Here is a 26,907-nt window from a genome sequence, read left to right on the forward strand (position 1 = left end):
AAAGAGCTTCACAATGGGCCATGCAAATAAATGCGAGATAGAAATCCGCGGAAACGTAACGCTGGTTTTTGGGAGGAGGGGCAGGATGTCGGCAGAGTTAGCCGGGCCTTACCCGCGCAGGGGTCGCAGGGGTCAGACGCGCGCGTGTATCGCGGAGTGTCCTCCTCCAGCAGCCGGTTGGTGACCAGGCCAGCGCAGGTGGGCAGCAGGGCGGGCTGCACATCGCCCTCGATGCCCTCCAGGCGGCGGGCGATCCTCTCCTTCCTGCTCGGGGAACAGGGAGCGCGGTCAGGCTGGAGAAGGGAGGCTGCTCACATGCAGCATGTGCTCCAGAGCTTTCGTTCTTCTGCACACATTGCTGGAGGCGACTCCACGAGGAGTCATTCACAGTGTGGATTTCACCAGCGGGGAGAGCACCAGAGGCAGGTGGGGCACTGTGGCATTCATGAGCTAGCGATGCATGCGCACCGCAATTCATTCTATCATCACGCTCATTACCATCATCACCGTCATCATTGTCACAATCCATCGTCATCACCACCACCATCATCATCATCACTGTCATCATCCATCATCATCATCACCACCACCACCACCACCACCATCATCATCTTTCATGACAGTGCAGTCCATAAGTGACATGTGTGACCTGTCCCCGCCATTACATACCTGTTCATTTCCAAATCGCCTGAGCTGTTCTCAAACCTCTTCCTCAATTCTGAAACTGAGCACAGAAGACATGATACTACATGACTGGACACTTTAAATGCTAATAATGACCACAACAGCACTGAAAGAATACACCACATTTCCTTTAGATTTCCTTCAAAATTTTAAATGGTGTTATTTAATCTTGATGTCATCAATGTGCAAGGCAGCCAGTTTAGTTTTCCTGTCCTGGTCGTATTATCTTAAAAATGACACAAAACACAAACAGAAACTCAGCCTTCCTTGACTCAAAACTCTCAGCTACGCAGGCATGAAAAATTGGCAGTAAATTCAGCCTAGGAGGCTTTTAAAGGCCGTCAAAACTATTTTAGGGGTTTAAAGAGATACAAATCTGCATGAGGAATGTTCTTGATGACTAACCTAGCCAAACTAAAGTGTATCCAAAATGAATGTTACAACTTCAAATATTTTATTATCACCAGCTGTAATAGTAAAAGAACACAATCAGCATGTTAAATCGCATCACTTACTACAGCTCTCTAACTAGTTCTGACAATACTTGATTCGGCAAAAACATAAACCATTTTGTTCAAGTCTATGGTCTGCTTAAAATAATTAATATGGCCACATACACCAACATAAACAAAGATAGTAGGTGCCTACAACATTTATCATGTGAGGAGGATTAACCTACTGTGTGAGCAAGAGGTTTTACATTTTATACACATCACAGTGACAATGTACTGAGCAACCACCGACTATACTTACATGCATGCTTTTGCAGTGTTTGCTCAATATCATGTCACTATGATGAGTTTACATACACATATACATGTCATCGCATTTCTGTCAAGGACATATGATGACAAGTTTAAGGAGACCAGAAAAGAAGAACGTGGGCAATGGATATTCTTGGCCTGAATCCCCAACGTGATTGATCTTAAAATAATGTCCTTCCTTCATAGAAGGGAAAGAGAGAGAAGGAAAGCGAAGTCAGAATGGTCTATGACTGATACAGCAGGAAACAACAGCACACACTTAATTCCCTGATTACTGGAAGGGTAACAGTCAGTTGGATTACAATGGACTGTGACTGTAGGCAGAAGATAAACTCGACTCGCTGTGCTGTACTTCCAGAGAAGGGATGAGAGTAAAAGTGGACTCACAGTTAAAGGGACAGTAATGGCATAAGAATTAATACCAAGAATGACAGAGCTGGAACCCTGCCAAAAAAAAAAATGAATGTGTAGGAAATAGACTTAAATCATTATGTTTCACAGAGGCATTTAAATGTGTTTTGAAAATGCTCATCCAGGAAACCCCTTTATTTATACCAGTGGTTCTCAAAATCGGTCCTGGGGGACCCCTGTATATGCTGGTTTTCATTCCGACCTCAACAGCAATCCCAGAATTTTAACAAGCTGTTCATTTTTCTAAATTAGGTGCATTTCATGTTTTAGACACAGGGGTCCCCCAGGATCGATTTTGAGAACCACTGATTTATACCAATGATTGTTTTCTCTCTGAAAAGCAGATCCTACTTGGTGCTGGAAGAAGAAACTTGTCAGTGACAAATTTCCTCATACGTGAAATAAAACATTTAAAAAAATGAGAATAGCTCTGTAACGCAAAGGAACAGTTATCACAAACTGTTACGGACTGAGAACAGCTCTCTAATTGAGAATAGCTCTCCAACGCCTTCCCCAAATCTGGAAGAGGGATAAAGAGGACTAATTCATTTAAAGAACTTAATTCAGCAGCTGGAACCCTACCCGTTGGCCGACCGCTCCAGTCTGAGGGCTTGTTTGTATTGTGAACCAGGGCCCTAATGCTGATTGGCCTCAACAACTTGTGGGCCGAGGTGAGCGAGCTCACAGACGGCCAGGCAGACAGACGTGTCAGCGGGTGAACAGGTGGTGCCTGCAGCTTTCAACAGCTCCGCACCGGTGGCCCCCCTTCCTAAAATCCTTTATGCCCCTCGCTTTCCCAACACAGTGCTGGGACGAGCCAGACCTCTGCAGTTCCACAAAACGCCAGAACCACACAGTGTAACGGGCCCATTTCCAACCAGGGATGAGAACTGTAATGATAAACTACGAATCTTTTCCTTGTGTCCACAACAAAGAACATTTTATTGTCGTTCATACTCCTGTCAACACACATGCCTCCCACGGGTCCAGACAATACACAGCACTGGTTGGTCAGCAATGATCTATTGTTGGAGATATGGTTAAAAATAAATAAATAAATCACTGAGTGATTAAAATGCTGTCTGTCATTACTGTTATAGCTCATTATACTAATTGTCGCATAAACTCCTTCATTAATTGGAACTGGAATGACTTTTAGGATTTTATGGTTCTTATTATTATAGCTCTAGTCATCATTCCTGGTGGAAACCAACCTTAACAGATTCTCATTTGAGCTTAATGAAGAATCCCCATTACACAGACAAATGCAATGGTGCCCCTCATCTTCCAGTCAGATTCACCTCAACAGGTTCAAAGCCTCACCTTTAGGAAGGACTGCCAAAAGATGAACATCTATATCCTTGGTGCTCTTGGTCAAATCGCCCTTTTCTTCAAAAGGAAATTCTTTCTGAAAGCTTGGGGGGGAAAAAAAGAAAAACCAGTCTGATAAAACAGAACAGCCACGTAAGTCTTAACCACTGCAGAGAACCAGAGCCCCACAACCTCTTTCAGGTGCACCTTAGAAGCAGTCTGTCAATGGAGCTCCTTTAAAGGTGTTCCAAGTATTGGAATTAACTGCATAACTTAATAAATTTAACATAAATTTTGATTGGCAGCTCAAAATTTGATTCTAAATTCACTCACTTTGCCTCAAGACAACACGAAGTAACAGATCAATGATCCTCATGCTCCTGATTTAAATTGTGACGTGAGAAAGCACTAGTTGTCCCTGCTAATGACTTCTCTCATGGGTATGGCAAAAGCTTTCAGCACATAATGTCTAATTGTTTTGCATAATTCAACAATAATAATACAGATCTAGATTGAAGTCCTGTCTGAAGCTTGATGGAGCCTTCTCATTCTGCTTGTAGACATACTAGGATGACCTAGGCTTCTATACTGCTGAACACAATGCAATGGATTATCAGGACGAAATGGTATTTGGGCAGGAATCGGTGCTCCTGTGTGAAGGAGCATTAGGGCAAGCGCTACCTCCTCTAGCCGATTGCACAATATCAGTTCTCCTGTACAGGGGGCTCATTTCCTGTGCATGATACTTTGTTTCTGGGTGCACAACAACACTACCCCTCCATTACAGAGGGGTCTCTAGGTGCACAAAACAGACTCTCCTGCAGTTACATGTGCAGCACAGCATATCTGCATAAAAGTAACCCTTTCCTGCAGCCTGGTGTAAAACACTCCACTTCCTGTATGAAAGACACAGTTTCCTGTGTTTGGGTGTACAAGGCTACCCTTCCTGTAAAAAGGTATTTGTTTCCTGTTGCTTAATGGACAATACTGCAGCTCCTGAACAGAGAGAGCTTCTTTTTTCCTGCAACTCGATGCACTATCCAACATCAGCATCCAGAACATCTGGGAGAACAACCTAATAATAATCTGCATTGGGCAGAATCAGACTACAAAAATCAGTGCAACTACACATAAAATAACGGCATCAATATTTATAAATCTGCATTTAGTTTCCAACAAAGGGTGCCCGATAATATTTGGATTTAACTTGTCACCACCACAAAAGCTCCCAATCAAACAAGAATCTCAGCTTTGATCATTTAAATTTATGGGCAAGTACAGAACCGTGATTTAAAACAGAACTAAGAAGCTTTTCAAATGTCTTCACCATGAAAAACTGGCAGACCAATTCAACAACTGAAATGTCTGCAGTGGTTTAAACACTAAATCAAATCTCTTACCTTAAAGCTCTCTTCTGCAACAGTCCTGAAGTGCCAAGTTTGATTGGAGCTTCACTTCCAAAGCCTATAAAAGGAACAAAACATTTTAATCACGTTTATTGCACTTTAACAGCAGACCAGAGGGTGTGCAATCAATCCGCATAACGTGGGCCGCATTCAATCACAGCTTTTAATGAACAAGCCCGCCAAGACCAAGATCTCAAATGGAGCAGGAAATTTCTCCTGGGATTCCTCTGGCAGAAACTATGGCAAAAAAACGTACTAATCAAAACCAGTTACATTAAGTTAAATTCATCTTTAAAAACCCAACTGTGCTTTTGTTGAACCGTGCTGAGTGAGGAGATCCCTTTAGGCCCAACTGGAAAAAAAAAAAAACACAGGGATGTCACTGTGACTAATGAAGTAGAGGATGAAGCAGCACAAAGAGGATACAGTCCACTCAGATCGCAACTATGACTCCACACCGCGTCCATCAGCAAACAGGACGAGGGGCCTGTCGGCATAAGGGAAAGTAACGGCTCACTGCCGTATGGGTTTCATTTAATGTCATCTCATCAAAATCAAAATGGACGCTTTAAAATTCAGCTGCACCTCACAGGGTGGCGAGGCAAGAACAGCAGTGCTGAAATAGCAGGTCTTTCAAATGGTGCACACTCTGCATTATGAGAGCACAGGCCAAGGAAATTTGGTTCAGTGACGCAATCAAAACGACCCCAAAAAAACACCAAGACCAAGAACAAATCCCTGATCAATTGAAGCGCACTCCCAGCTAACAAAATGTTCTCACAATGTTACTGGAATGTTTTGTCAATGTTATAACTGCAACATTGTGAGAATGTTTTGTGTTAGCTGGGCTGAAACCTAAAGATGGACTGTCCATCAGTCAGAGAATTTTCAACTTTCAATAAAGTGTATAAAAATGACACTTATAAAAACAAAATACACATTTCTATCTCCCCTAAAGCTTCACAGCAAAAAACCGCAGTTAAAAAAAAAGTATGAGTTTCTCAATCTTTCCTACTAGGTTTAAGATGAGCCAGGGCATACAAATCATCTCCACACAAGAAGGGTTAAGGCTGACTCCTCTACCTGGCAGACATCAGCATGCAAGGGGAAGGCAGTTTGTTAAAGAAAAGTCCTTAAATCCACCTGCTCTACACACACTGTTCAAACACTACAAGCGGGTGGCAGCTGCACCACAGTGCTTAACGTACAGGGAAGATCTTCAAATGTTTGTAGGCAAATTGTTTCAGAGACTATCCAGCTTAAATGCTTATATATGTAAGACCTTAGCAGTCCCTGAAATCCACAGGTACGCCTACAAAGCAAACGTATTAAGTTCCTTCAGCCATAAGGCTCCTAAACCACTGACAATGTGTTTCTCCATTAATGTAGTGCACTGACAATTGATTTTGGCAAAAGAGCACTTTATGGTAATTTAAGTGCATTCAGAAGTACCTTTAGGGCATTTCATTCTAATTCTACTTTAAGTCTCAGGTGGCCTTGTCAAAGCAATTTTGGCAGGCCACAGTAATCATGTTTATATCCTGTATGTGCCACTCATTGTCTTCAGTCTCTATGTTTTGAACGCATGTGCTGATCCCACAAAAGGAATTCCCATGAAAACGAACAGAAAGCAGACCTTTACCCGACGGTAAAACACTGTGAGAAAGCTGCAGCAGGAACCGCGGGACCTCCTGGTTCACAGCGGAGTGCTGAGCAGCAGGGTAAAGCATGTGTTTCCACTTGGCGAGAGGCGCCGTGGTTCGGGTCATCACTGGAGGGTGACCCCACCAATGGACACGCCCTCCCGAGGTGCCCAAACTTTTCATTTCAAACCCTGTTATTCTTTATTAAGGATGTTTTGAGACTGACGTTGAAATCGGCTCATTTGAAAACATCAGATGAAAGAAAAAATGTATTCGAAGAGGGGGGAAAACAAAACAAAGCCCAGATCATATTTTGGTGTGAGGATTATTATCACAGCTGTATGGAATATCGTAGGAAAACACAGTTCACCCCGATGAAATCCTCTCACGTCTCAGCAATGGGGGAGGGAAAGAGACTTTTCTCATTTCGTAAAGATGAGGATTCCCGCCACAGCGCTTTCTGGTCTTTCCTGGCCAACAGCATAATAAGTAGCCTAATTTTAGAGAAGCAGGCCTACTGTAACACGTATATCTGATACACCATCCATCAAATCTGCATGTGAAAAACGATTAAAGCAAGAGTTATGCTTTATTCCCCCTCTTGCACAACTGTTTGCCAGTTTCAGAAACAGCCAAATTCTTAATGCTGTGAGAGGAACTGCAAGACAAATCTACATGGAAGATGTAATATGAAGATGAAGACTCAAAATGAAGGTCAAAGAGAATGGCAGCACAAGGTGCACACTTCCATATCTCCCACAGGAAGAAGATGCGATAGCCAGTCGCTCAGTTGCTCACTCTTGCGCAGCACAGAAGAACACAGTAAACAGCATACAGTACTAGCTTTGTCTGACAGTCCACAGCACTGCTGAAGCACGTGCTCAAGTACAGACAAGCTAGCCTGTGTAGGTCAGCAGCAGGCCCACAATGCGCAGCAAGAAATCACAGATCGTTACAGCACTATTCAAAGCACGCAATGTTGCCAACAGTTCGGCTGGAATGTCAACGGGCCTACTACACTTATTAATATACAGGCCTCCCAACCTTGGCCTGGAAAACTACAGGATCGGGTGGCTTTCGCCATCACTCAGTGCTAATTTCACCTCATCTGGTTTCTTCATCTGAACTGGTGGTTGATTTTATAGGAAGACATAAATGAGACCCTCTGTCTCTCGATTAACAGGATGCAGAGCGTACTTGGGCGCTGGCGAAAAAAACAATTCATTCAACTGCCTAGAACCCAACCTACAGATTATTTCACCCATATTTTACAATTCTGACCAAAACAAGGAATGCATGGGACTTCTAAAGGTATTGCTTACAGCAGAGGACATTTTAGGGGTTCTGTTGTACCGAGAGAGCATCAGTCAATCAGTGCTATCCCCTTCGTGTTTTAAAAATAACTAAATGCAACCGAATAACCACATAAGGTACTTTTGTTTTGATGTGACACTGCTATAAAATGAACCCTAGTATGAAAGGCTGTCAGTATTCATGCACCCTCCCAAAGAAAAAAAAAAGCCAGAAATCAGCACATTTAAGTTAAACAGGATTACCCCAAAGAAAGAGGATTAGGGGAAGCCTGATGGGCAACGTGTCCGTCTCTTATGTTAGGTACTGTACGACTCAATTCACCATACTGACAGAAGCATACAGAGATCTACTTCTCTGTCGGGTGGCTGAGACCAGAAAAGCTCAGAAAGCTCATATCCCAGCAAAGCTAAGCCCCCCCCAAAAAAGGATAAAATAAAAAAAAATGGCACAGACAGGCAGACAAGGTGAAATGTAGCCAGTTAAAGCTGTCACGACTCCACAGTCAGAGAATATTGAGAAGCCTTCCAAGGCCAAATACTTTCCCTCTTACCACTGAACCAAACTCATCAATTTTAATGACAAGCTTTGAAGTAATTTCAGATGTGAAGACGCCAGACCTCTTGGCGATGGAGACGTGTCACCAGAGGCCTTTCAGCCCGTGAGAACTGGAGGTGCGGGATTATCTACATCACGGTGACCAACTGTAGCAGCTAGACGATGCAGCAACCGGACAACGATCGAGCGCCTCCTGCCAACTCCATCCATCGCGCTGGAGGGAAGCTACGAGTCCGAGGACCGCCTTCGCTGATGCGTACACAACGGAACGGCACCTGTTGCGGATTCCCAGCCAGTTAAGACGTCCGAGACAAACTACGCAGCACGGCAATTTACAAAAGATTAGGCTCCGAACAAAACAAAACACAAACATACGCCCCCCCCCGGATTTTCACATGCGACCCGGCGCAAAGCAGATGCTTGGTAAATAGAACACCTCCCTCTCTCCATCACCCCCCCCCCTCACTCGCTCTCTCACTCTCTCCTCCCTTCCCTCTGCGTGGGTACCGAGATCTCAGCTCTGCCACTGTCCTTGGATTCTCTGTCGGCAGCGCAAGGACACAGAAAAAAATCATTTCGCCGGTCAAACTATCTATCCCCCCTTATCCCACTATCTATCCCCCCAGCCATTACTCACCTTGCCCGCAGCACTTGACATGGCTGAGGTAATTGGTGATCCAGGGGTTCCGGTACATTTTTGCAGAGTGAGGAGAAAGGGACGAAGAGAAAGAGCGAGGGAGAGAAGAGGAGAGGAGCGTGCAGCGGAGAGAGTCAGCAGCAGGGTGGCTGGCAGCGGCCGATCGGCGACGTGCGGCGACGCAGACGGACGCAGACGTGAGCAGACGCAGCCCCCCCGGGGGCCCCGGACGGAGAGCTCTGCGCTGGGCAGAGCGGCAGCTCTTCGGCGCTCGGAGGCGGAACGACGGCGGCCCGGCGGCGGACTGGAGCGATCACGCTGCACCTGGTCTCCGTCTGCAAGCTCCGCGCATCGCAGCGGGACTGCGGGGGCTAAAGCGGCTCAGCTCAGACGCCCACCCCCCCCTCTCCCCGCGGCCCTCCTCTAATCAGATTACAGGCAGAAATTAGGCCCGGTGCAAAGCGCTGGCACAGGTCGAGCGGCGAGGCGCTAACGGCGCTGCGCTAACGGCCGGGAGGTCCCAGAGCACGCAGAGGAGAGCGCGGCGGCGTTGCCCTCGCACAGGTGACACAGCTCCAGAGCCTCTCAAGCAAAGCCGCAGACCTCTAAAGAGGGAAAAGCACACTCCTTTCCAACGGGCGAGGAATTCCACTCATTTTTAGCAGCAAGAGAGAGACGAGCGCAAGTAATATCTCCGGATAGGAAGAGAGATAGAGAGAGGGGGGAGTGAGAGGTAAGAGAGAGAGGGATAGGGAGAGGGGGGGGAGAGAGAGAGTAAGAGAGAACGCAAAATCAGCTGCGAGCCAGCCAGAAGACCCGCTCTGACTAATCGCATCATTATGCTAAATAGTTCGGCCTTCCCCGGAGAAGCCAGAAAGGAATACCGCTAAAAAAACTAAAACTTGATTTACAGTATTTTCAGCGAAGCTCTTTCCTTCGCCCTCGCTCTCTCAAACACTCTCCACGCTATTACGAACACAGACACAAGACTCCACAAAGAAGTCTGAAAAAAAGGAAAAAGGTCCCTGCGAGCAGCAAGATATTCCAGTTTTTAAACCTGCAGCATAATTTCTCATAAGAATTGCATCATGATCAGGATCTGCCTAAACTTGCAAAGATCTAAAAAAAAAAATGCCATGCTGAATAAACAAACACTATCATGTTCCTTTTGCACAGAGCTGGGCTTGTTCAGACTGTAATGACATTTTCTGCACTGTGACCACATTGCCACCACACTTCTGTATTCCTGCAGGAAAGCCATTATGACTTGCAAAAGGAGAACTGAGACGGAGGATCATATTGCATATTGTACAATCCTTTATGATAAGTAAACACGGGTGCCTTCCAAAACTATAGCGATATAAAATACATATTTTAACGAAGCTTTAGCCAAATTATGAAGCAACTATATACAAGCTCCACTGTTTTGCCTTTTACCAAGTGATCTAAAAATATCTAAAAAATAATTTATCTGATGCTAAACGAATAACAGCTTTAATGCAAAAACTGACACTGTACAATTCACCACAGAGGCCCAATGCAAGCAGAAGTTGTGCAATCTGCACCCAGTTATGTGAAAAGGGGGTCAGCAGATGCCTTTATGGAATGATTAGAAGTGACAGGCTTGGAAGCTCTTGTGTTGTGACCTCATCTGGGGGCCCAAAAACCGAACAACCACAGTGAGCGAGAGCAGTAGAGTCCGCACTGAACCCTCAGCGACAGAGCCTGGTTTCACCTGAGAACACAAACCATGCCACCATGCACGTCTTTGAAAAAAAAGAGACGTGAAAAAAACAAAACTTGAGTACAATGGAAAGGGTGAACAAACCCCCCCTTGCACCCCTCCCCCATTCAACCATTTCTCATTTCTTACACCATTAAAGGGGTTGCAATTTTAATCCAAAACCTGAACAAACAGACTAACGTGCTCTGACCAAATAAAGCAGCAAAAAGCAAGATCTGCTAATGCATATTTTGAAACATTTTTGACGGCATGCAGAGAAGAGTGAGGCAGTCTTGCAAGTTTGTGAGATTGCATAAGCTAGTTACATCACTGATCCGCTGTCCATAAACTGCTACAAAAAATGGTCAGAGGCCGGCCAGCACCATCATGACAAATCCTGACCAGCGAACTCTCTCACCATGGCAACTGTTGCCCGGGCACACAAACGCTCAGAACACAGAGACAGAACAAGTTGAATTTGTAAGGTGTAAAGATCCTGCTGATCTCTTCTCTTGAGCCACCTTGATCCTCCAATAAAATGTAGCCAGCTATATTAATCGCTGCACTTCAATAACAAAAACAATACAGTTTTAAAAGGCCAGTGTGTTTTATTTGCTGCCTTTTTTCCTTTTTGCCATGGTGGTTGCAGCAACTAATTACATTTTTTTGAAATCCCTAACAATGTCAGCAGTGTTACTCAAACCTGCTGCTACTCAACCAAAAAAAAAAATCTACCATCACTTTGACCTTTATTTAACCTCATTTTACGTTTATAGACTTCATTGCATATCTCAAACAAAAACAGATATATGGCAAAGGTGGCATGCACATTTTTTCTGCTCATCCCTATTTGTCTACTGCCCCAAGTGGCAGGATGTTGCAACACATGAAATGTTTGCACCTGATTCCGATGTCCAGATGTTATTTCTGTGCCCCAGTATTGTGTCTAAATTAATCTTTATCTTTCAAGCAACCCTAGGGGGTTGGGCAGCGGCAGTTAAGAGAGGCTGAAAACCATCCTAACGGGAACGCGGTGTTGAGTCTTTCAAGTGAACACGGAATGGCTGTTTCTGTTTGGCATTACACCACTGTACCATACAAAGGCCTTGGTGCAAATGAATGCTGAAGATTGCAGCAGCCCTCTTCTCTGTCATTGAAAACAAACGGCACACTGTAACAGACGTTCCAACACAAGCTGTTTCTAATGCCTCTCAGCCACTTCTGTCTGGGAAAACGCTCATGGTATTCCTCTGTGCAGGAACACAGAGACGGTTGAGATTAGGAATGGAATTTTCTAGAACTGTCCCCTTATAAATAACCTTCCCTGACAATTACAACCAGGCAGACAAGTCTCAACAGTGGCTGACTAAATTTTCACTCTCTAAAGTCACTTGTTGCCGTGCGTTTCTGCTACTGTTTCAGAGTAATGAGAATCATTAGACACAGCTGTAGGGGGAGGTTTTCATTTTCCCATAATCCCACCATTTAAAAAGGACTGAAGCCAAACAGGTGTCAAAGTCTCATTACATACCACTGACACAAGGACAAAACCTGCCCTGCAAAAAGGAATTAGAGAAGATCAAGTCCTAATTAAAACAAAGGTCAGAGCAAACATGTTGGAATCCTCAGCACAATCTCTCCAAAAATAAGCTATTTGTATAAATGTTAGGTAAACTATCAATTCCAGTATATTAAAAAAACAAAATCAATCATTTCCTTGGACTAACATTATGGCCAGAGCTCAACAAAATGGCAAACGGGTCCCCTTTCATCTAACCTTTGAAACTGTGTTTAATTCATAACAACCCACATTTGTGGAAGTGCCAGCAAAGCCACTCAGGAGTCCTGAAAAATACAGACGTTTACTAAAAGCCAAAGCTGCTCGAAGGTGTTCAATACAAATTAATATAAAAAAAATGAGGAAAGGTATACAAAACACTCTCTGCGTATGGACGGACGTTTAGGTGTGAATGTATCGGATTGGACAGCGCTGACGCTCGTCACTCGGGAACGTACCAGGTGCAGAAGCCAAGCCCACGCCTGTCAGGCCAGAGAGGTCAAGTCCAGGGTGGCACCACTCTCACCATTACGCGCTCAAATAAAACCAACAGAAAAACAACAGAGAACCTTTCAGTTCGCCTTGCTGGCGGGCTGTAGATATGCAAAAAGCATGCAACCGGATCTCTGCTCAGTATCTCAGCACAGCAACTTTTGAAAAGCAGCTACACCACTATGTTTGAAAAGACAGATGTGTTTTCATAATGACAGGCAGGTATTGTTTTGTCTCCAGTGATATCTAAGGATAAAGCTTATCTGCGTACACAAGCTATAAAAAAGAAATGATGTCATCAAGAAATGCCACCATCAGCACGTATTGAACCCCGGAACAATAGCTGCATGTTCTAAAATGAATAATTTCAAATAATTGAACAAGTAATTTGTTTTAAATAATAATAATTGTGATCACTATTATTATATAGCAGCAATACTGTTACTTCTGCTACCAGTAATAATAAAAACATCATTCTTTCTTTGATTGGCACAACTTTATCCAAGGTGACTTTGAAGAATCTCCCTTTATACAGACTTGGGAATGACACCTGCAACCTTACAGCTTCAAGCACAGTTTCTAAAGCACTACGTCACACAGTTTGGAAAATCATTTTGGGGGCAAAAAAAAATCCTCTGCAGGTTTCCTTCAGCTGTCTGCGGAAGCGAGACTCTCGCAAAAAGATCAGATTTACAGCATCCTGGAGAAAAGAAATTCATCTTTCTGGAAATTTAACGGCATACCGGGCCAAAGGATCTGACTGAGGCATCTCAACACACATGGAGGACCACTTTCACCATCCAACCCCCACTGGGGACTGAATTTATGGGAGAGGGACAAAAGAAAGCCGCTGCTAGCCTTGATTGAAGCATGGAAAAGCCTATAGTAAGTAACGCTGCCCATTCACTAGACACCCACATGCCTCAGATGCAAGTTCAGACAGATTAAGCCCCTCCCCCAGATGACATACTTCCCCAAAGGGACATGACACATACTCTCATACTCTGTAAACAGAAAAACAAATACACGTGTTCCCATTGCAGATGGACACAAACTCTAAAAGAGACAGGCAAGCACACATTAATGCCAAAATAAAAGCACCAACATGCATATTCAAAGTACAGTTGCAAACAATCTCTTTAACAGACAGACATGCACTTTGCCAGCAGACAAAATCCCTCTCCCTCTCACAGACACAGACAGGCACACACACACAGGCACACACGCACAGAAACACCTGTCCTGTTGACACAGACAGGTCAACTCCTGTTGACACAGAGACAGGGCTAGTGCCCCACCAGGGAGCAGATAGTCAGGCTCTGTCCCCACTCGCCTCGCCCAGCGCCCTCGCCAAATAAGGCCATGTGTGAATCGAGCAGCTGTCCAACGGGTCACCCGGTTTCTACCGCCACGCGCTGGCACGGCGTGCGCTCGCCCCCTCAGACGCACTTTTTGGCAAGGCCTCGAGGCGCATACATTACCCTTGTCAGTGGCTCTGAAAGGCAGCCGTGTCAGTCCTCCTCCAGGCCCTCGTAAATACGAGGCTTCAAAAGAGCCGTTCCGTTATGCGGACCTGTTCTTTTCAGAAACGCTACCGCAAATAGGTCAGACGAGATAACCCCCCCGCCCCCGCAGCAGACCCCTCGGCCTGGACCCAAAATAAATCCCGATAAGAGTCCCACTCAGCAGGCCACTTTCAAAGGAATGCGATCTTAAGGTAAAGGGGGAAGCGTCTGCAGACTTGTGAGCCCGTCCTTCCGACAAAGTTTTTAAAACACGAGGAGGTACAGTACACATCATTTGTGGGAGTGAGAGCCCATCTACTGGGGAAAGCTCACTCAAAGCCATCATTGTAAGAGACAGATGTACTCCACGTGGCTTTGACCATATACAAACATAGCAGGAGCATATACTGTAAAAGACCATGTGAATGGTCGGGCTTTACTGTGATTACAGAAAAAGACCTACAAAAAATTAAAAAATGGATGAAAACCTGGACTACATCCTACAAGAGTGTCTCATTTTATCAGGATCTAAATATGCTACCATTTAATTTTTTTATGTTGCTTGTCTGAAATCAATAGATATAAAAGAAATGCTGTAAAATACAACCAACCTAAGATGAATAAGAGAAGCCCCTTAGTCCAGCCTTATTACTTATTATAAAATTACACACAATTTAATAATCTATGTCCCAGTACTTCGGAACCAATAAATTCTACAGACCAGTTACTTTAGGTCTATGTTCTAACCGTTGCGTTATCTAGTTGCTTTAAGATAAACAACAGCTACCCCGTTCCAGTACTTCGATCACAGGTCGAGGATTCCAGTTTCTTTAGGAATACTATTTTGCAAGTTACAACAGTGCCACACTCCGTCGGGCACTATCCAGTTACTCTTAATTCCAGTGCTTCGGAATTAAAACTCCTACTGCCAGTATGAAATGATGGTGAAAACAAACAAAACTGTCCCAGTCCTTAAAACTCCTTTTTAGGTTTTTTTAAACGAGGGGGTTCCCTAAAATACAAACCAGCAGCATGAAAGAAGAAACACTTATCTTAGTGTCCCCGGTTTTTTTTTTTTTTTTAAATTCCTCGCTGGGTGGCTCGCCAGTTGTAAGGAAAAAAAGGACGTCTCTCGAACTTGATGAAAAGATACAAAGTTTATTTTCAATACCGGCAGTGACAAAGCGTACAAATGACTCTTAGGATTCAGCAGAGTCCGACTGAACCATGAACCTTTCCGGTGGCTGCTTCTTATTTGCATTCCAAGCTTTGATCAGGAGTGCTGAATACACATACTAGGAAGGATGTAGTCAGTTTTGTGACACCTATCAATTAGGCCGTAGTATATTGGCCGTCCAGCTGTGATTGAATTAGCACATCTGCTAACTCGGGTGGTTCCCAATCTCTCACTCCCGGTCGCTATTCTACCATTGTACCAACTGTATTGTAATAATGATAAGATCAAGGGAATGTGTGGCCAGCAGACATATTGGCATCAGGGAAAGATTTCTTACAATATTATGTGCTAACAAACATAGGGAGTGGTTATATGGCTCAGTGACCAAACAAATTTATAAAGAATGGACAATGTCAGGAGACAGCAGTATGATGTAAGCAGCCAAGCCTCTGCTTTGTGTTGTGTAGCCTGGATACAGAATGGAGTTCATGTCATAATTTTAAAGTTTCCATTAAAGTCTTATGAATAAGGATCAATAAGGATCAAGAGTGGCTCTCACACACGTATTTCAGTAATGAGGAACAAATGCAACTGGTCATGTTGTTTGAAGGTTCCAGATGGTTCCACGGTGCTAAGTGCAGATACAGTAGCAAGAGCACAGTGAATGCAATGCATTGTGGGGTGTGTACTCACACAGGAATATCTCACTCTGTCCCACACTGCTTTGCAAGACCCAAAGGAACAAGCTAGATCTGCATCCAACTGGCTCAGTGAAAAGTATGTGTTCTCTACACAAATTCCGTAGCAGAAGAATTTTATAGATACAATTAATTTCGATAATAAGTCAACGTTATTATGACAGAGTACAGTTTTAACAAGCATTATCTTGTCACAAGATACAGGCTCCATCAGGTACAGTACAGTTCAATGTCCAAAAATATTACTTTGGACTATCAAGACAAAAAAATGTATTCCAAGTAGTCATTAGAGTGCATTAACCAAAAAAAAAAAACTCCCCCAAAGACACAAGGAGCAACAAGGCAGCAAATCAAAATTTTCAGGACCTTATTTGCCCTTTCTCATCTACTGTAAACACAGGACACAAGATTGAGTGTAAAGCTTTTAAGTAAACAGAATGTTACACCTGTTTCATTGGCACTACATTCACAGTGCGGTTTCCACATCCCTAAGCTCACCTCCTCTCTCGCTGGGACTGTTTGTGTTTGTTTAGCAAGAACCTAGGTAGCCATGAGGAAACTGGAAGCTCCCTCTGATTAGACTCCATATCTCCGTCCCTCTGAAAAGGCCTCTTCTCAGTGCGCACACGCATACAGGCTAAGCCGGAGATTGAGCTGTGCTGGCCTGGCCCAACAACTCAGATCCAAAGGACACAAACGGAAACAATAACACACCCTTCTGTGAGGCCGATGCATCTGGGGAAGCCATTTTCCTGGGGTCGCATGTTCAGCTGAGCAACTGGGCTCGACCACCTGCTGGACCAGAAGCTCAGCCTTTCCAAAGGCAGCTCTCTATTCAGGCATGAGACTGTCACAAGTCACAGCTTTTCAACTGCAGGAAGATGACGGAACTTGGGTATAACAAGCCAAGAGGGATCTCTAAAGGACAACACACAGAAAAACGCAAGCATGCACGCACGCACACACAGGATTCCAATGCGACACACAATTAATCTCTCTCATAACGACTCAAAATAAGCACAGATTGATCACAACCCACTTAAATTGAAATTATGATAGACTGTAACGCAACCAATCTGACACTCCCTTTCTGAAGAGCGCTGTATCAATCAACATTTGACTCGACGGATTGATTGAGTGACTGAAGGCATAACCTCCAATGTGTCAGATTCAGCAAAGAGAGCTGGGTTCACTATACTGCGGCCAATGGTGGCTCATGTCCTACTCCTGTACAATGCATGATGAAGGAAGTATCTGGAAGTGAGGAAAACAAGGAAAATTATGAAAAAGACCAGACACAGATAAGCATAAGCATGTGTGCACATATACACACAAAGATACCATGTTGGCATGTGCCCAGCTAGGTAAATGCAGCCTTTAAAACTATCCTGCTCAATTAATGTGAAATGATCCTTGCACTCCACACATCCTCCTGCTGGTGGAGAAGAATCTATTGAATGCCTTCAGTCAAAAGAGACATGACACGCTCATTCCAGAAGGGAACGAAAATTCCCCATAAGTCAAAACAGCAGTTTTGGAAGCCTCATATTCCTCACCATTATCATCATGGGCCATGGAAGCTCTACAGTATTAGCAGATAAGGACTCTCACACCATTCCCATGACTAGTAGGCCTAGGCAAGCAAAATAAATTAATTAATTAAGATTGAACCAATCGGTCCACTCCAACAGACAGTCCTAATACATCAAGTGCCAGTAAACAAGTTTCACTGAATAAAGAATATCTAATGCAAAACATCATAGAGCAGAGCACCATTTCAACATTTAGACCTCAAACAAAAGGCCTGCACCAATTTTATACAATAAAGCCCATTCTTAACTCTGAGCTAGGACATTTTAAAGAAATGAAATGTTTTGTAAAGCTGCAACCAGCCCAGAAAATCGTAGACAGAGACATTCATTCTGCTGTTAATTTGCTCCATACACCCAAAGGCAAAGAGAAAAAAGGCTGTCTGTACCACAGAGAACAAAGGTGAATGAGCCCAAGGAATACTGGTTGACAAGCTTGGGCTGTCAATGGAAAACATCTATGCAGGCTACATGCTTCCTTCAATATTGATCCCCTTTCACATTGTAAAATATGTTTGCATTTATATTTTTCCTTTTTATGAGGATTCATTATGACTTCAATACTGTGATCAAGGCAACAACTGTGTCCTCAACTAACAAGCCATGACTAATTATGCATTATAATTAACTCTCAAACATTATATAGGCACATTTGGACCATATCATATCTCATGTTCCAGTGTACAATATCACACATTTAACATTAGTTACAAAGAAGCTAGCCAACTACTTCAGCAACATCATTAAGGTCAGTTCTGATATTGTGTAATATTCATAACTAGTATTACAAAGTTGCTTTGAAGAAATAAAGTTAGAAAACATGAAGAGAGGCAAACTTGGGTGTACTGCCATGACCAGTAATATAGAAATACTGCCATGACCATTAAAGTTACACTTCAAATAATGATACATTTTCCTCGCCTAACCCTTTTTAGAAGAATTAGGCGACTGCACGTGAAACTTATTCCCTCAATAAATTGTATAAACTTTTTTTCTGGGGGAAGATTCTGGACCATAATAGCCTGAAACGCTAAGGTGACAGTGTGCCACAAGCACCATGTACTCTCTCATGCTCAGGCTTGGTCATGAGACCCCCACCCCCACTCTCCCACACACAAGAGCAGTCCTTGCTCTGGAATTCTGCCATTTTGGGCTTACACACAAATCCACAAAAGCAAATCCAAATGACAAACAAGCCAAGCCCAGTCACCTACTGCGTGTGTCACCTCCCAGTCAACAGGTTTCCAAGAGGCAGTTGGCAGAGGCCACCACACACCTCAGTCAGAACCCCCCTGCCCCCCTCAGGTCATGCCCCTGCAAGCCCCGTGCTCTGACAGCTGGAGGATCAGCAACCCGGCTTGGCCTACCCCTCAGACCAGGCTTTATTAGGACAAAGCAACAGAGGCCCGCAGAGACACAGGAGTTCTGGCCTGCCCAGCACAAGTTCACTCCTGGTCAAAAGTGGCTTGGCATCCGGAAAGGTTCCAGCTTCGACGATTCCCCATCCCCCACACCAATGTGCTGGACCCTTTGGCAAAAGATTCCATCTCATTTAGATGATTACAAAGGGGAAACGCAGCACAAAGAGCACCGCGGTTACGTTCCTCACGGTGATGAGCAGATGGCCGAGCATGACCGTTGATTTAGCTGAAAACAATGCTCACTGATGAGACGCAACAAAACGTTTTCAACCGAGTTACACACCCCTCATTCATCAGTGGGCCACTCCGAAAGAAGACGTGCCAAATGAGCAATGTGGATTTGGGTGAAGCAATCACAATAATGCCATATAAACAGGAGCTCATAAACATCTATTTACAATGCTCACAATTATTTTTTGTAATTGCACTGAAACTTAGAAGAAAATTCTATATGATAACAGCAATGAGCTGAACCCGAGGTTCACAAATACTGGAATACTAATTTTTTAGATACCCGAGTCATGATAGAAACTGTATGTACTGTATGACTATTTATTTTTACTTGCATTCAAAATATATCCTTTTCACTGAATGGTCTTGATATGAATTTACACTCGACTCAAGCAGAGCCTGAAAACAGTCATGAAAAGTCTTTTTAAACAAAAATAAAAGTAAAAGCAAGAAAAAGTTTCCACATGACATCACACTCATCCCACAAGACCGCATGGTACTAGTGTGGTTATGTCAAGCCAAGACCTAATGTATTTTTTCTCCTATTGAGCATACATGATATATCACCATCCATATTAACCACCACCCACATTAATATAAGGCTAAATGACACATGCGGACAAGACTAATCAAGACTCATAATTATGCTGCAACCCAAGGAAGAGGATTACACCCCAGAGAGGCTATCTGTGTCTGAAAGCAGAATGTCAGCATTGACCTTTCAGTTTATGTTTGGTGAAATGTTTACAGGCACCCGTGGGACCTGATTCTTCACCACAATCATCTGAAGACATGAGGGCAAAGCTCCAGTATGCCTGACTGTCTGTCTGTCTGTCTGTCTGCCTGCTTGTCTTTCGGTCTAACTCAATCACTCACATGCATGCATATATATGCAGTGTCACTCACAAACACGCACGCAGACATGCACATAGACACAAATCCTCAACCACACTCCACTTCCATGTATTTCTTGCATTTCTTCACATTGCGAACAGCTTGCAGAATTCTCAAATAGCGGAGCTCACTTTTTCCATCTCCACGCCCACAGAAAATAAACACACATGCCGCGGAGCTGGGAAAGGCAACAGGGAATCGGTGCGATGAGGCCGTGCCTTTCACCATTCCTCAAGTGCAGAATAAATCAGGCGCGGATGCTCCTGCTCAGGGCATGTGTGTCGACACGGCGGATGGCTGCATCAGGAATTACACACACACGCCCTAACACAAATATTACCATTCCCACAGAGCCTTCATGCGCTGTCCAAGCTTCATTTTTCAGCACTGAAACAACATCATCTCAGCTTAACACATGAACCAAGCAGATGGACAGATGGACAGACGGATGGACAGAGGGCGGGAAACGGGGCAGTGTGAAAAAACAGTATTCCTAATATTTGAAAAATAACTTCAAATACTCCCACAAAAAAAAAGTACATGCAGGTCTCTGGTACAGTATAAAGCTTGCTATGTTCTCAAAAGATTTGAGTACGGGTATTGGTCGCACGCATTTAAAAGCATTCCCCTTATTCTTTGTAAAATCTTCCTTTTCGCCACCGCTGACAGGGCAGCGTCCCCTTGACGCCTATTTGTGCATCAAACTACTCACCTCATACTCAGCTTTTAAAAATAACCTCAAAGGCATACAGAGAGGTGCTGTCAGGCAAATGTTTCCATTGGGGGGGCATCATGTCACTCTGGAATGAGGCGGCTAATCAGCTGTCGGGCTGAACTTTTCGAGCACCAGGCAAGAGGGGAAAAAGAGCCTCTACCAAATGCGTTATAGAGCGCCCTGCATAAATTAGGTCTTACGGACATTGGCTTGCCTTTATGTGTCAAGCTAGTCGTTATTTTTATTCTTGCTTTGTGTTTGCTTAATACCAGCTACCGGCCCTGTCCACAGACCCAAAATTAAAGGAAATCAAAGATATTGTGAAACGGCGGTCTGTTTCCCAGACCACCACCAGCAGCCCTGCACATGAAACAGCCCAGCTCAGCCTCTTTAGACCCTTCAGGAACCAACGTCACCAAAGCCTAAGCCAGTGTAGTAGAGGATGTGGTAAAGAAAGGCTGTGAGCGCTAACACCGCTTTACTTCATTAGCAAACTCACCTTCCTGTGACCCCGCTGGCAGTCAAACTCACATCCCTGAAATAGACATACAAGTTCGACAAACACTCCCTAACAAGACCAGAGACACAACAACATCGAAAACACCACTGTTTCTCTGCTGACGTCCTCCCATTTAAATGTCTGCTGTTTTTTACTTTTCCAAGAATCACCGTCACCTTTCCAAGGGGTAGAACAGACACATTACATGGACGTGTTGTGAGCAAGAACAACACTATCAGCACTGCAGCACAGAAAGCTAAAGAAAACTAAAAAGAGCACGCTGTGGCCCACCAGTTTGAGAAGCATATTACGTACATATTATGGCCGTCTCAGTCACCAAATCCGAATGCAACCCAATTCAAGAGATAGGATATTCTGAAATGAAGCCCCATACACATTCCAAAATTAAAGGGAGTTGAGTGACTTTCAAGGCGGTGTTGAGTCATACAGAGCCCTGAAATGAACCCCTGCCTCTAAGACGCTGCATGACATAATACATAAAGGTCATACTGGCCATAGATGGTGACCAGAAATTTATGCTCATGTCGTCGGGATGGGTGACACATCACAATGGTAATTATTGAATGCAATAACGGTCAAAGCCGCTGTGTTGTGTATTGTCTTTCCTTTCATCTTTTTCTCTTTAATTATACCTGACGTGGTAGTAAACAACCACACTTCAGAGGCCGTGTGAAATGCTTGTGGAGAAAAAAAAAAGTCACTACTATTATCTACTGGGAAACCATAAGATTGGCAAACAGCAGCAAGGCCTCGCAGCCCAATGAGATTGACAAAAACACATCACATGATCACATGGAAAGGAAGCTCTACGAATCACCACCTCAGTCAGCCGTACAGCCTATTACACTTCCACTGCAGAGGACAGCATATACTGCAACTCTAACCTAGTTTTCATCTAGTAAAGTTGCCTAAGGGCTTGCTGTGGAATGGTATGATCTCCCCAATATCCTCATCAATCGTTTTATGCACTTAAAGCTAAAAGCTTACCCTGAATATCATCCTGACAAGAAAAGGAAAATCAGGTCTACCTCCGGTTTTGCCTTTTGCCATATTCAGTGGCCTGTGTTTTTGTTTGAAAGAAATATATATTATTTCCTTTGGACTAAATATCACCTGATAACCCAGTTTCAAATTGAGCATCTGTACTTTGAACCAAAAACATTTCATGTGCAGTTTTCCCCAGCAGAACAAGATTAATGTGGCCTATTTTTAATGGGGTTAAAGAATATATTGGACAAGTACTGCACATATCAAAAGAGTTAATGAGCTGTCATCTGTCCTATCCCAGGTCAGCACTATGGAGCACAGTCATTTGAGCACCCTGGTATTACCGCTCTCTGTCTTGTTTTGTCTCTCAAATACAGACACGTATACAAACACAAGCACCCTGACCTGAGCTGACCTACGCAAACCCCTTCTATCTGCCAAGAGTCCACTGCATTACAGAGATCCACTTTAATAAACTGATGCCGCCCTAAGCCTCAGCTATGAAAGGCGAGGATCGTTAAGGGAACAACTCTGTAAGACAAGCAACTGTGAACTTGACCCTGAACAGCTGATGTCTCAATGGCACACAGCTGAAGACCCACGCAACAGACCAAAAACTGACCTGCGTCACCCACACCAGAATTTCCAAGGGCTGTGCACCTACAGGGTGGGCCTGGAAAGATGGTCTGGCGAGCTGCCAAAGGGACCCTTAACACATGGGACCGAAATCAAAGCTGACCAATCGTGCAGCAGAATATAGGGTCACATGGCCACAAGGGTGCAGATAGAGGTGTGGAAGGCGGCTTTCACTAGAATGGAATTTGATCGTTCTGTTCTGTAAACCAAGCAGAAAACAACAGTTGGTGTGAGAGGAACGTAAGCCATTGGTGAGCCAGCAGCTGACCCTGGGGCTGAGGCAACCTTCTGGCGATAGCTAGGTGACTCAGCTCGGACGCACTTTTCTGTCCCCCCCACTACCCCCCCGGGGGGCTTTACACGCACACACGGGCACTCAGCGCTGGTCACGTAAGCAGCGCTACATGCACACCAAAAACGAATTACACTGGGAAACCACCGGGGATCCTGTTTCCTCAACCACCGCTCCTCCAAGCCGGAAACGAGATCAACTTCAGCCAATTAAGTTATGCTTAGCTGAGGAGTATTTATAGTGGTAAGATAAAAATAAACTGTTACCCACAGAGCCAATTAAACAAAGCACACGTGTGTGTAATGGCTGGGAGGCATGGCTACACCCGCATACTGAAGGGTTCCCTGCAATTTCCTCAAAGCTGGGAAGATAGCACAGAACGATGTTTCAGTTTTCCACAGAAAACCTAAACACATCTCTGGTCAACAAGAATGCAACCTATGACTCAGGAAAGACAGGAGCTGCTTAGCTCATTCTAATCTATGGCTCCATTACCGGTATGATACCTGATGGACACATCAGTGGATTACGAAAGTCAACCAAGGGAAATCATGCCAATAAAGACCTCCAAGAGCAATGGGCAGAAGTTGTTTTGTAGATATTTCTTTGTGTGAATGAGAATGCGGATGTCTATGTGTACACGATTGCCTGCGTGCCTCTGTGTGCGTATGAAAGTACGTGTGTGTGTGTGTGTGTGTGTGTGTGTGTGCGCGCACGTCACTCAGTCATTGCCCATCTTCCGCTGTGGTCTGAAGACTCATCTCTTCAAACTGTGCCGGGACTAACTATCACCACTGTTCAGGGCACTCCCAATCTGGGATTTTTATCACTTAAATCCCTCTATTTTGTTTCTATAGCACTTCCATGTTATACATATACCTCCTGTGCTACTTTCATGTTACATGTACCTTCATCCAGCACTAATTGAACTCTGTATCAATATCTTGATGTTGTAGCTTGTAATGCCTCCTAGTTTGACTTAACATAGGTTAGGTCAGAGTAACGTTTACTGTGTGAACTGGACTTAATGTGTACATGGCTAAGAATAACTGTTACATAATGAGTATTATCTTATCGTGCCTGTGTTTTGTAGTCGTTCCAATGACCTTCGGTATGCACTCATGGTACGTTGCTTTGGATAAAAGCATCTGCCAAATAAATGTAATGTAAACGTGATGTGTGCGTGCGTGTACAAGTGTGTGTGTGTGTTCGTGTGCGTGGGTTCAGTGGCTAAGCGGTTGGGGTCTATTTCTGCCTGTCTTTTTGACAGAGGGGGCAGGTGCAGCAGAGTGAGCAGCTGCAATGCCAGGCTGCAGTCCTAACCGAACAAAAAGAATGAAGACTGCACTAAATCCAAGCAAACTCGCAGCACTCATTCTTGACATTTGTGTCCCACAATACATTAAGCTCCTCTAATGTAACAGTCAAAAAGCAAATCCATAACTATTGTAACAATGAAATGAGCCTTCTGTCAGAAAAACCCTTTCGTATAACACCCAAGGCCTTAAACCAAAGCAATAACAAATGAACTCACATGGCCGTAGTTCCCCTCAAACTACTCATTAGCGTGCATCCTCAATTCACCTGGCAACACAAGAAATATGCTCACTAAATCAAAGGGCAAATAATAATAATTATAATAATAATATTTATTTTTTGAGCATCATTAATACAAAGTGTATCACAGTGGTTTAAATCATATTCAGAATGGAAGGTTGCCTGGTCAGATTGAGACTGTGGAATACAAATCCAATAAACTGACTGGCTGGAGTGAGTGATGGGCAGTGATCTCGGTAACGAACACTGTCACACTGCCGTTTAGATAGCTCTGATATGAAAGGAGGGCAGCAACGCGGAACTTTCCATCAGTCCGATTATAGACATCCTTCAAATTCGACTGTACACCGATCCCCAGCCTCAAGACAAAAACAACTTCAAGTTTTCCCACACAGTACGTAGAATGCCACAGAGACTGCACAAACACTTGCGTGTGTTATACAGTTTACAACTGAATGCTTTGAGACCACAGCATACGGCTCATGCTGACCATGTTGATATTTATTTCTTAAAAATCGCAGTGCAGCAGACATTCCTCTCCCCCCAAAAACTTCATTAACACTTTAAACCAGGAGTAAAATGGCAGCCAAAAAAAAAAGAAAAGAAAAAAGTTAAGTTGTCCTGGAGCACTTCCCTGTTCCTCAATTAAGTAACAAAAACTCAGGCAAAGGACAAAAGCAGGAGGTACTTACTTTGCTTTGAGTCCCTCTCCGGTGGCTACATGAGAGTGGCAGAGCTCAGAAAGCGGTACGGGGTCCGTCACGTTGGGGGCCGAGAGAAAAGAGCGAGTTTAAAGGGGATAAAGGGAACAGACGGCGCTGCTCGGGCCCTCTCTCTGACTCGGGAGGCTGAAAGGACAGGACTGACAGCAGTCTGACGGCCAGCCCGCGAGCGCGCTCACTCAGGAGCAATGTGTGGCAGCTACATCTGCAGCTGGTGTGATTCAGGACCATACAAATTTAGAACGGTGCTTTCCGCTCCCGCACTGCAGGACCAAATAAATCACAACAGGACGGGGGGGGGGGTTCAGAGGGTGGGGAGAGAGGGAGAGGGAAAAAAAGAGAGTAGAGAGTACCCACACAAGAGGGAATGAAAGAGAGGGAGTGAGAGAGAAATGGGAGAAAATGAGTTAATGGGAGATGGGGAGAGGGCTCCAGGAAAAAATATTCCAAATGTTTTTTGAATTAGTCAAAAAAAAAAAAAAATACAAAAAAAAACCCTGTGAACACTCTGTTCCCTGGAAAGCTCTCTGGTGCCGAACGTTGGATGCGGCTCTAAATTCCCGTCCTTCGACGTGGCCCAAGTGGCTCGGGCCGGCCAGTGAGCGGAGCAGGCCATATGCAGCCTGATCGCCACGCGCAAGAGCTGCCATTTATGGCCGCCGCAGCGGAGCTTTGATAGCGCTGAATCGGCCAGAAATAGCCTCCAAAACTCAAAGGGATCAAATCAGCTGTCAGGACAACCGTCTCTCCTCCCCCCCATATGTTTTCCTAGAGTGCCATGGACCCTCCACAATCAAATGGGATCATCATCTCCTTTATTTTTTTTAAACAACTAAATTGCAATAATTCAGATCACTGAGGACAAACTGACAGAAAGTTTGCTCACATGTTTGCCTCCCAAACATTGCCTATAGTTATTTCCATTAAAAACTTACCATTATGACAAATCTGTATTAAAATTTATCAAATAGTCAATGAAACCTGTAGCCTGTAAATTTGTATTTATGTACATATTGAATTTCATTCATTCTATATTTTAATTCATTCTATTCGCTTCATTAGCATCACCAGCAGGGACAAACCTGAGAGAACGGATTTCCACGTAAAAATCTGATCTACACAGATTAAGAATCACTTTCAAAAATTACATTCACATTGTGCAATGCATGAACAGCACAAGACCAGTCAGCATAAGGCAAACATCCAACTGCTGAGAGCGTTATGAAGCTACAAGCATAAGGAAAAAACTGTTAAATGGGCCAACTACTTTTCGCCCTCTTGTGGCAAAATGTTACCGCCAATCTCTAGCTAAGGAAATTCATCACTCATAGGTGGCAGTGGCAGACTGGGAAAGTGAGTAGCACAGCCACTTGTAGGAAACAGCCAATGGAAGCAGGAGTATAATAAGTCTCTTCCAGATAAGAGGAGCCCATGGCCCAACCAGCCTGGAGACATGGCACAACCC

General features: G+C 44.1%; 1 protein-coding gene across 16 annotated transcripts in view; it reads right to left on the reverse strand.

Annotated features, from left to right (window-relative positions):
* Nucleotides 1–26,907, reverse strand: part of svila (supervillin a) — a 98,736-nt gene that overhangs the window by 51,830 nt on the left and 19,999 nt on the right. For 4 of the 16 annotated variants that reach the window (XM_064332387.1, XM_064332384.1, XM_064332383.1 and 1 more), the window contains exons 1-5: nucleotides 8,726–9,041; nucleotides 4,571–4,634; nucleotides 3,183–3,274; nucleotides 670–724; nucleotides 113–264 (exon numbers count right to left, since the gene is read on the reverse strand). In XM_064332387.1, the coding sequence (XP_064188457.1) occupies nucleotides 113–264; nucleotides 670–724; nucleotides 3,183–3,274; nucleotides 4,571–4,634; nucleotides 8,726–8,783 (421 nt within the window). In that variant the 5' untranslated portion in view covers nucleotides 8,784–9,041. Of the gene's footprint in view, nucleotides 1–112; nucleotides 265–669; nucleotides 725–3,182; nucleotides 3,275–4,570; nucleotides 4,635–8,725; nucleotides 9,044–25,412; nucleotides 25,651–26,907 lie in introns of those variants that run through there. The other 12 variants (XM_064332381.1, XM_064332386.1, XM_064332382.1 and 9 more) reach the window with 9 other exon arrangements.

The sequence above is a fragment of the Anguilla rostrata genome, chromosome 4 (assembly GCF_018555375.3).
Source record: "Anguilla rostrata isolate EN2019 chromosome 4, ASM1855537v3, whole genome shotgun sequence".
Taxonomy (NCBI): domain Eukaryota; kingdom Metazoa; phylum Chordata; class Actinopteri; order Anguilliformes; family Anguillidae; genus Anguilla; species Anguilla rostrata.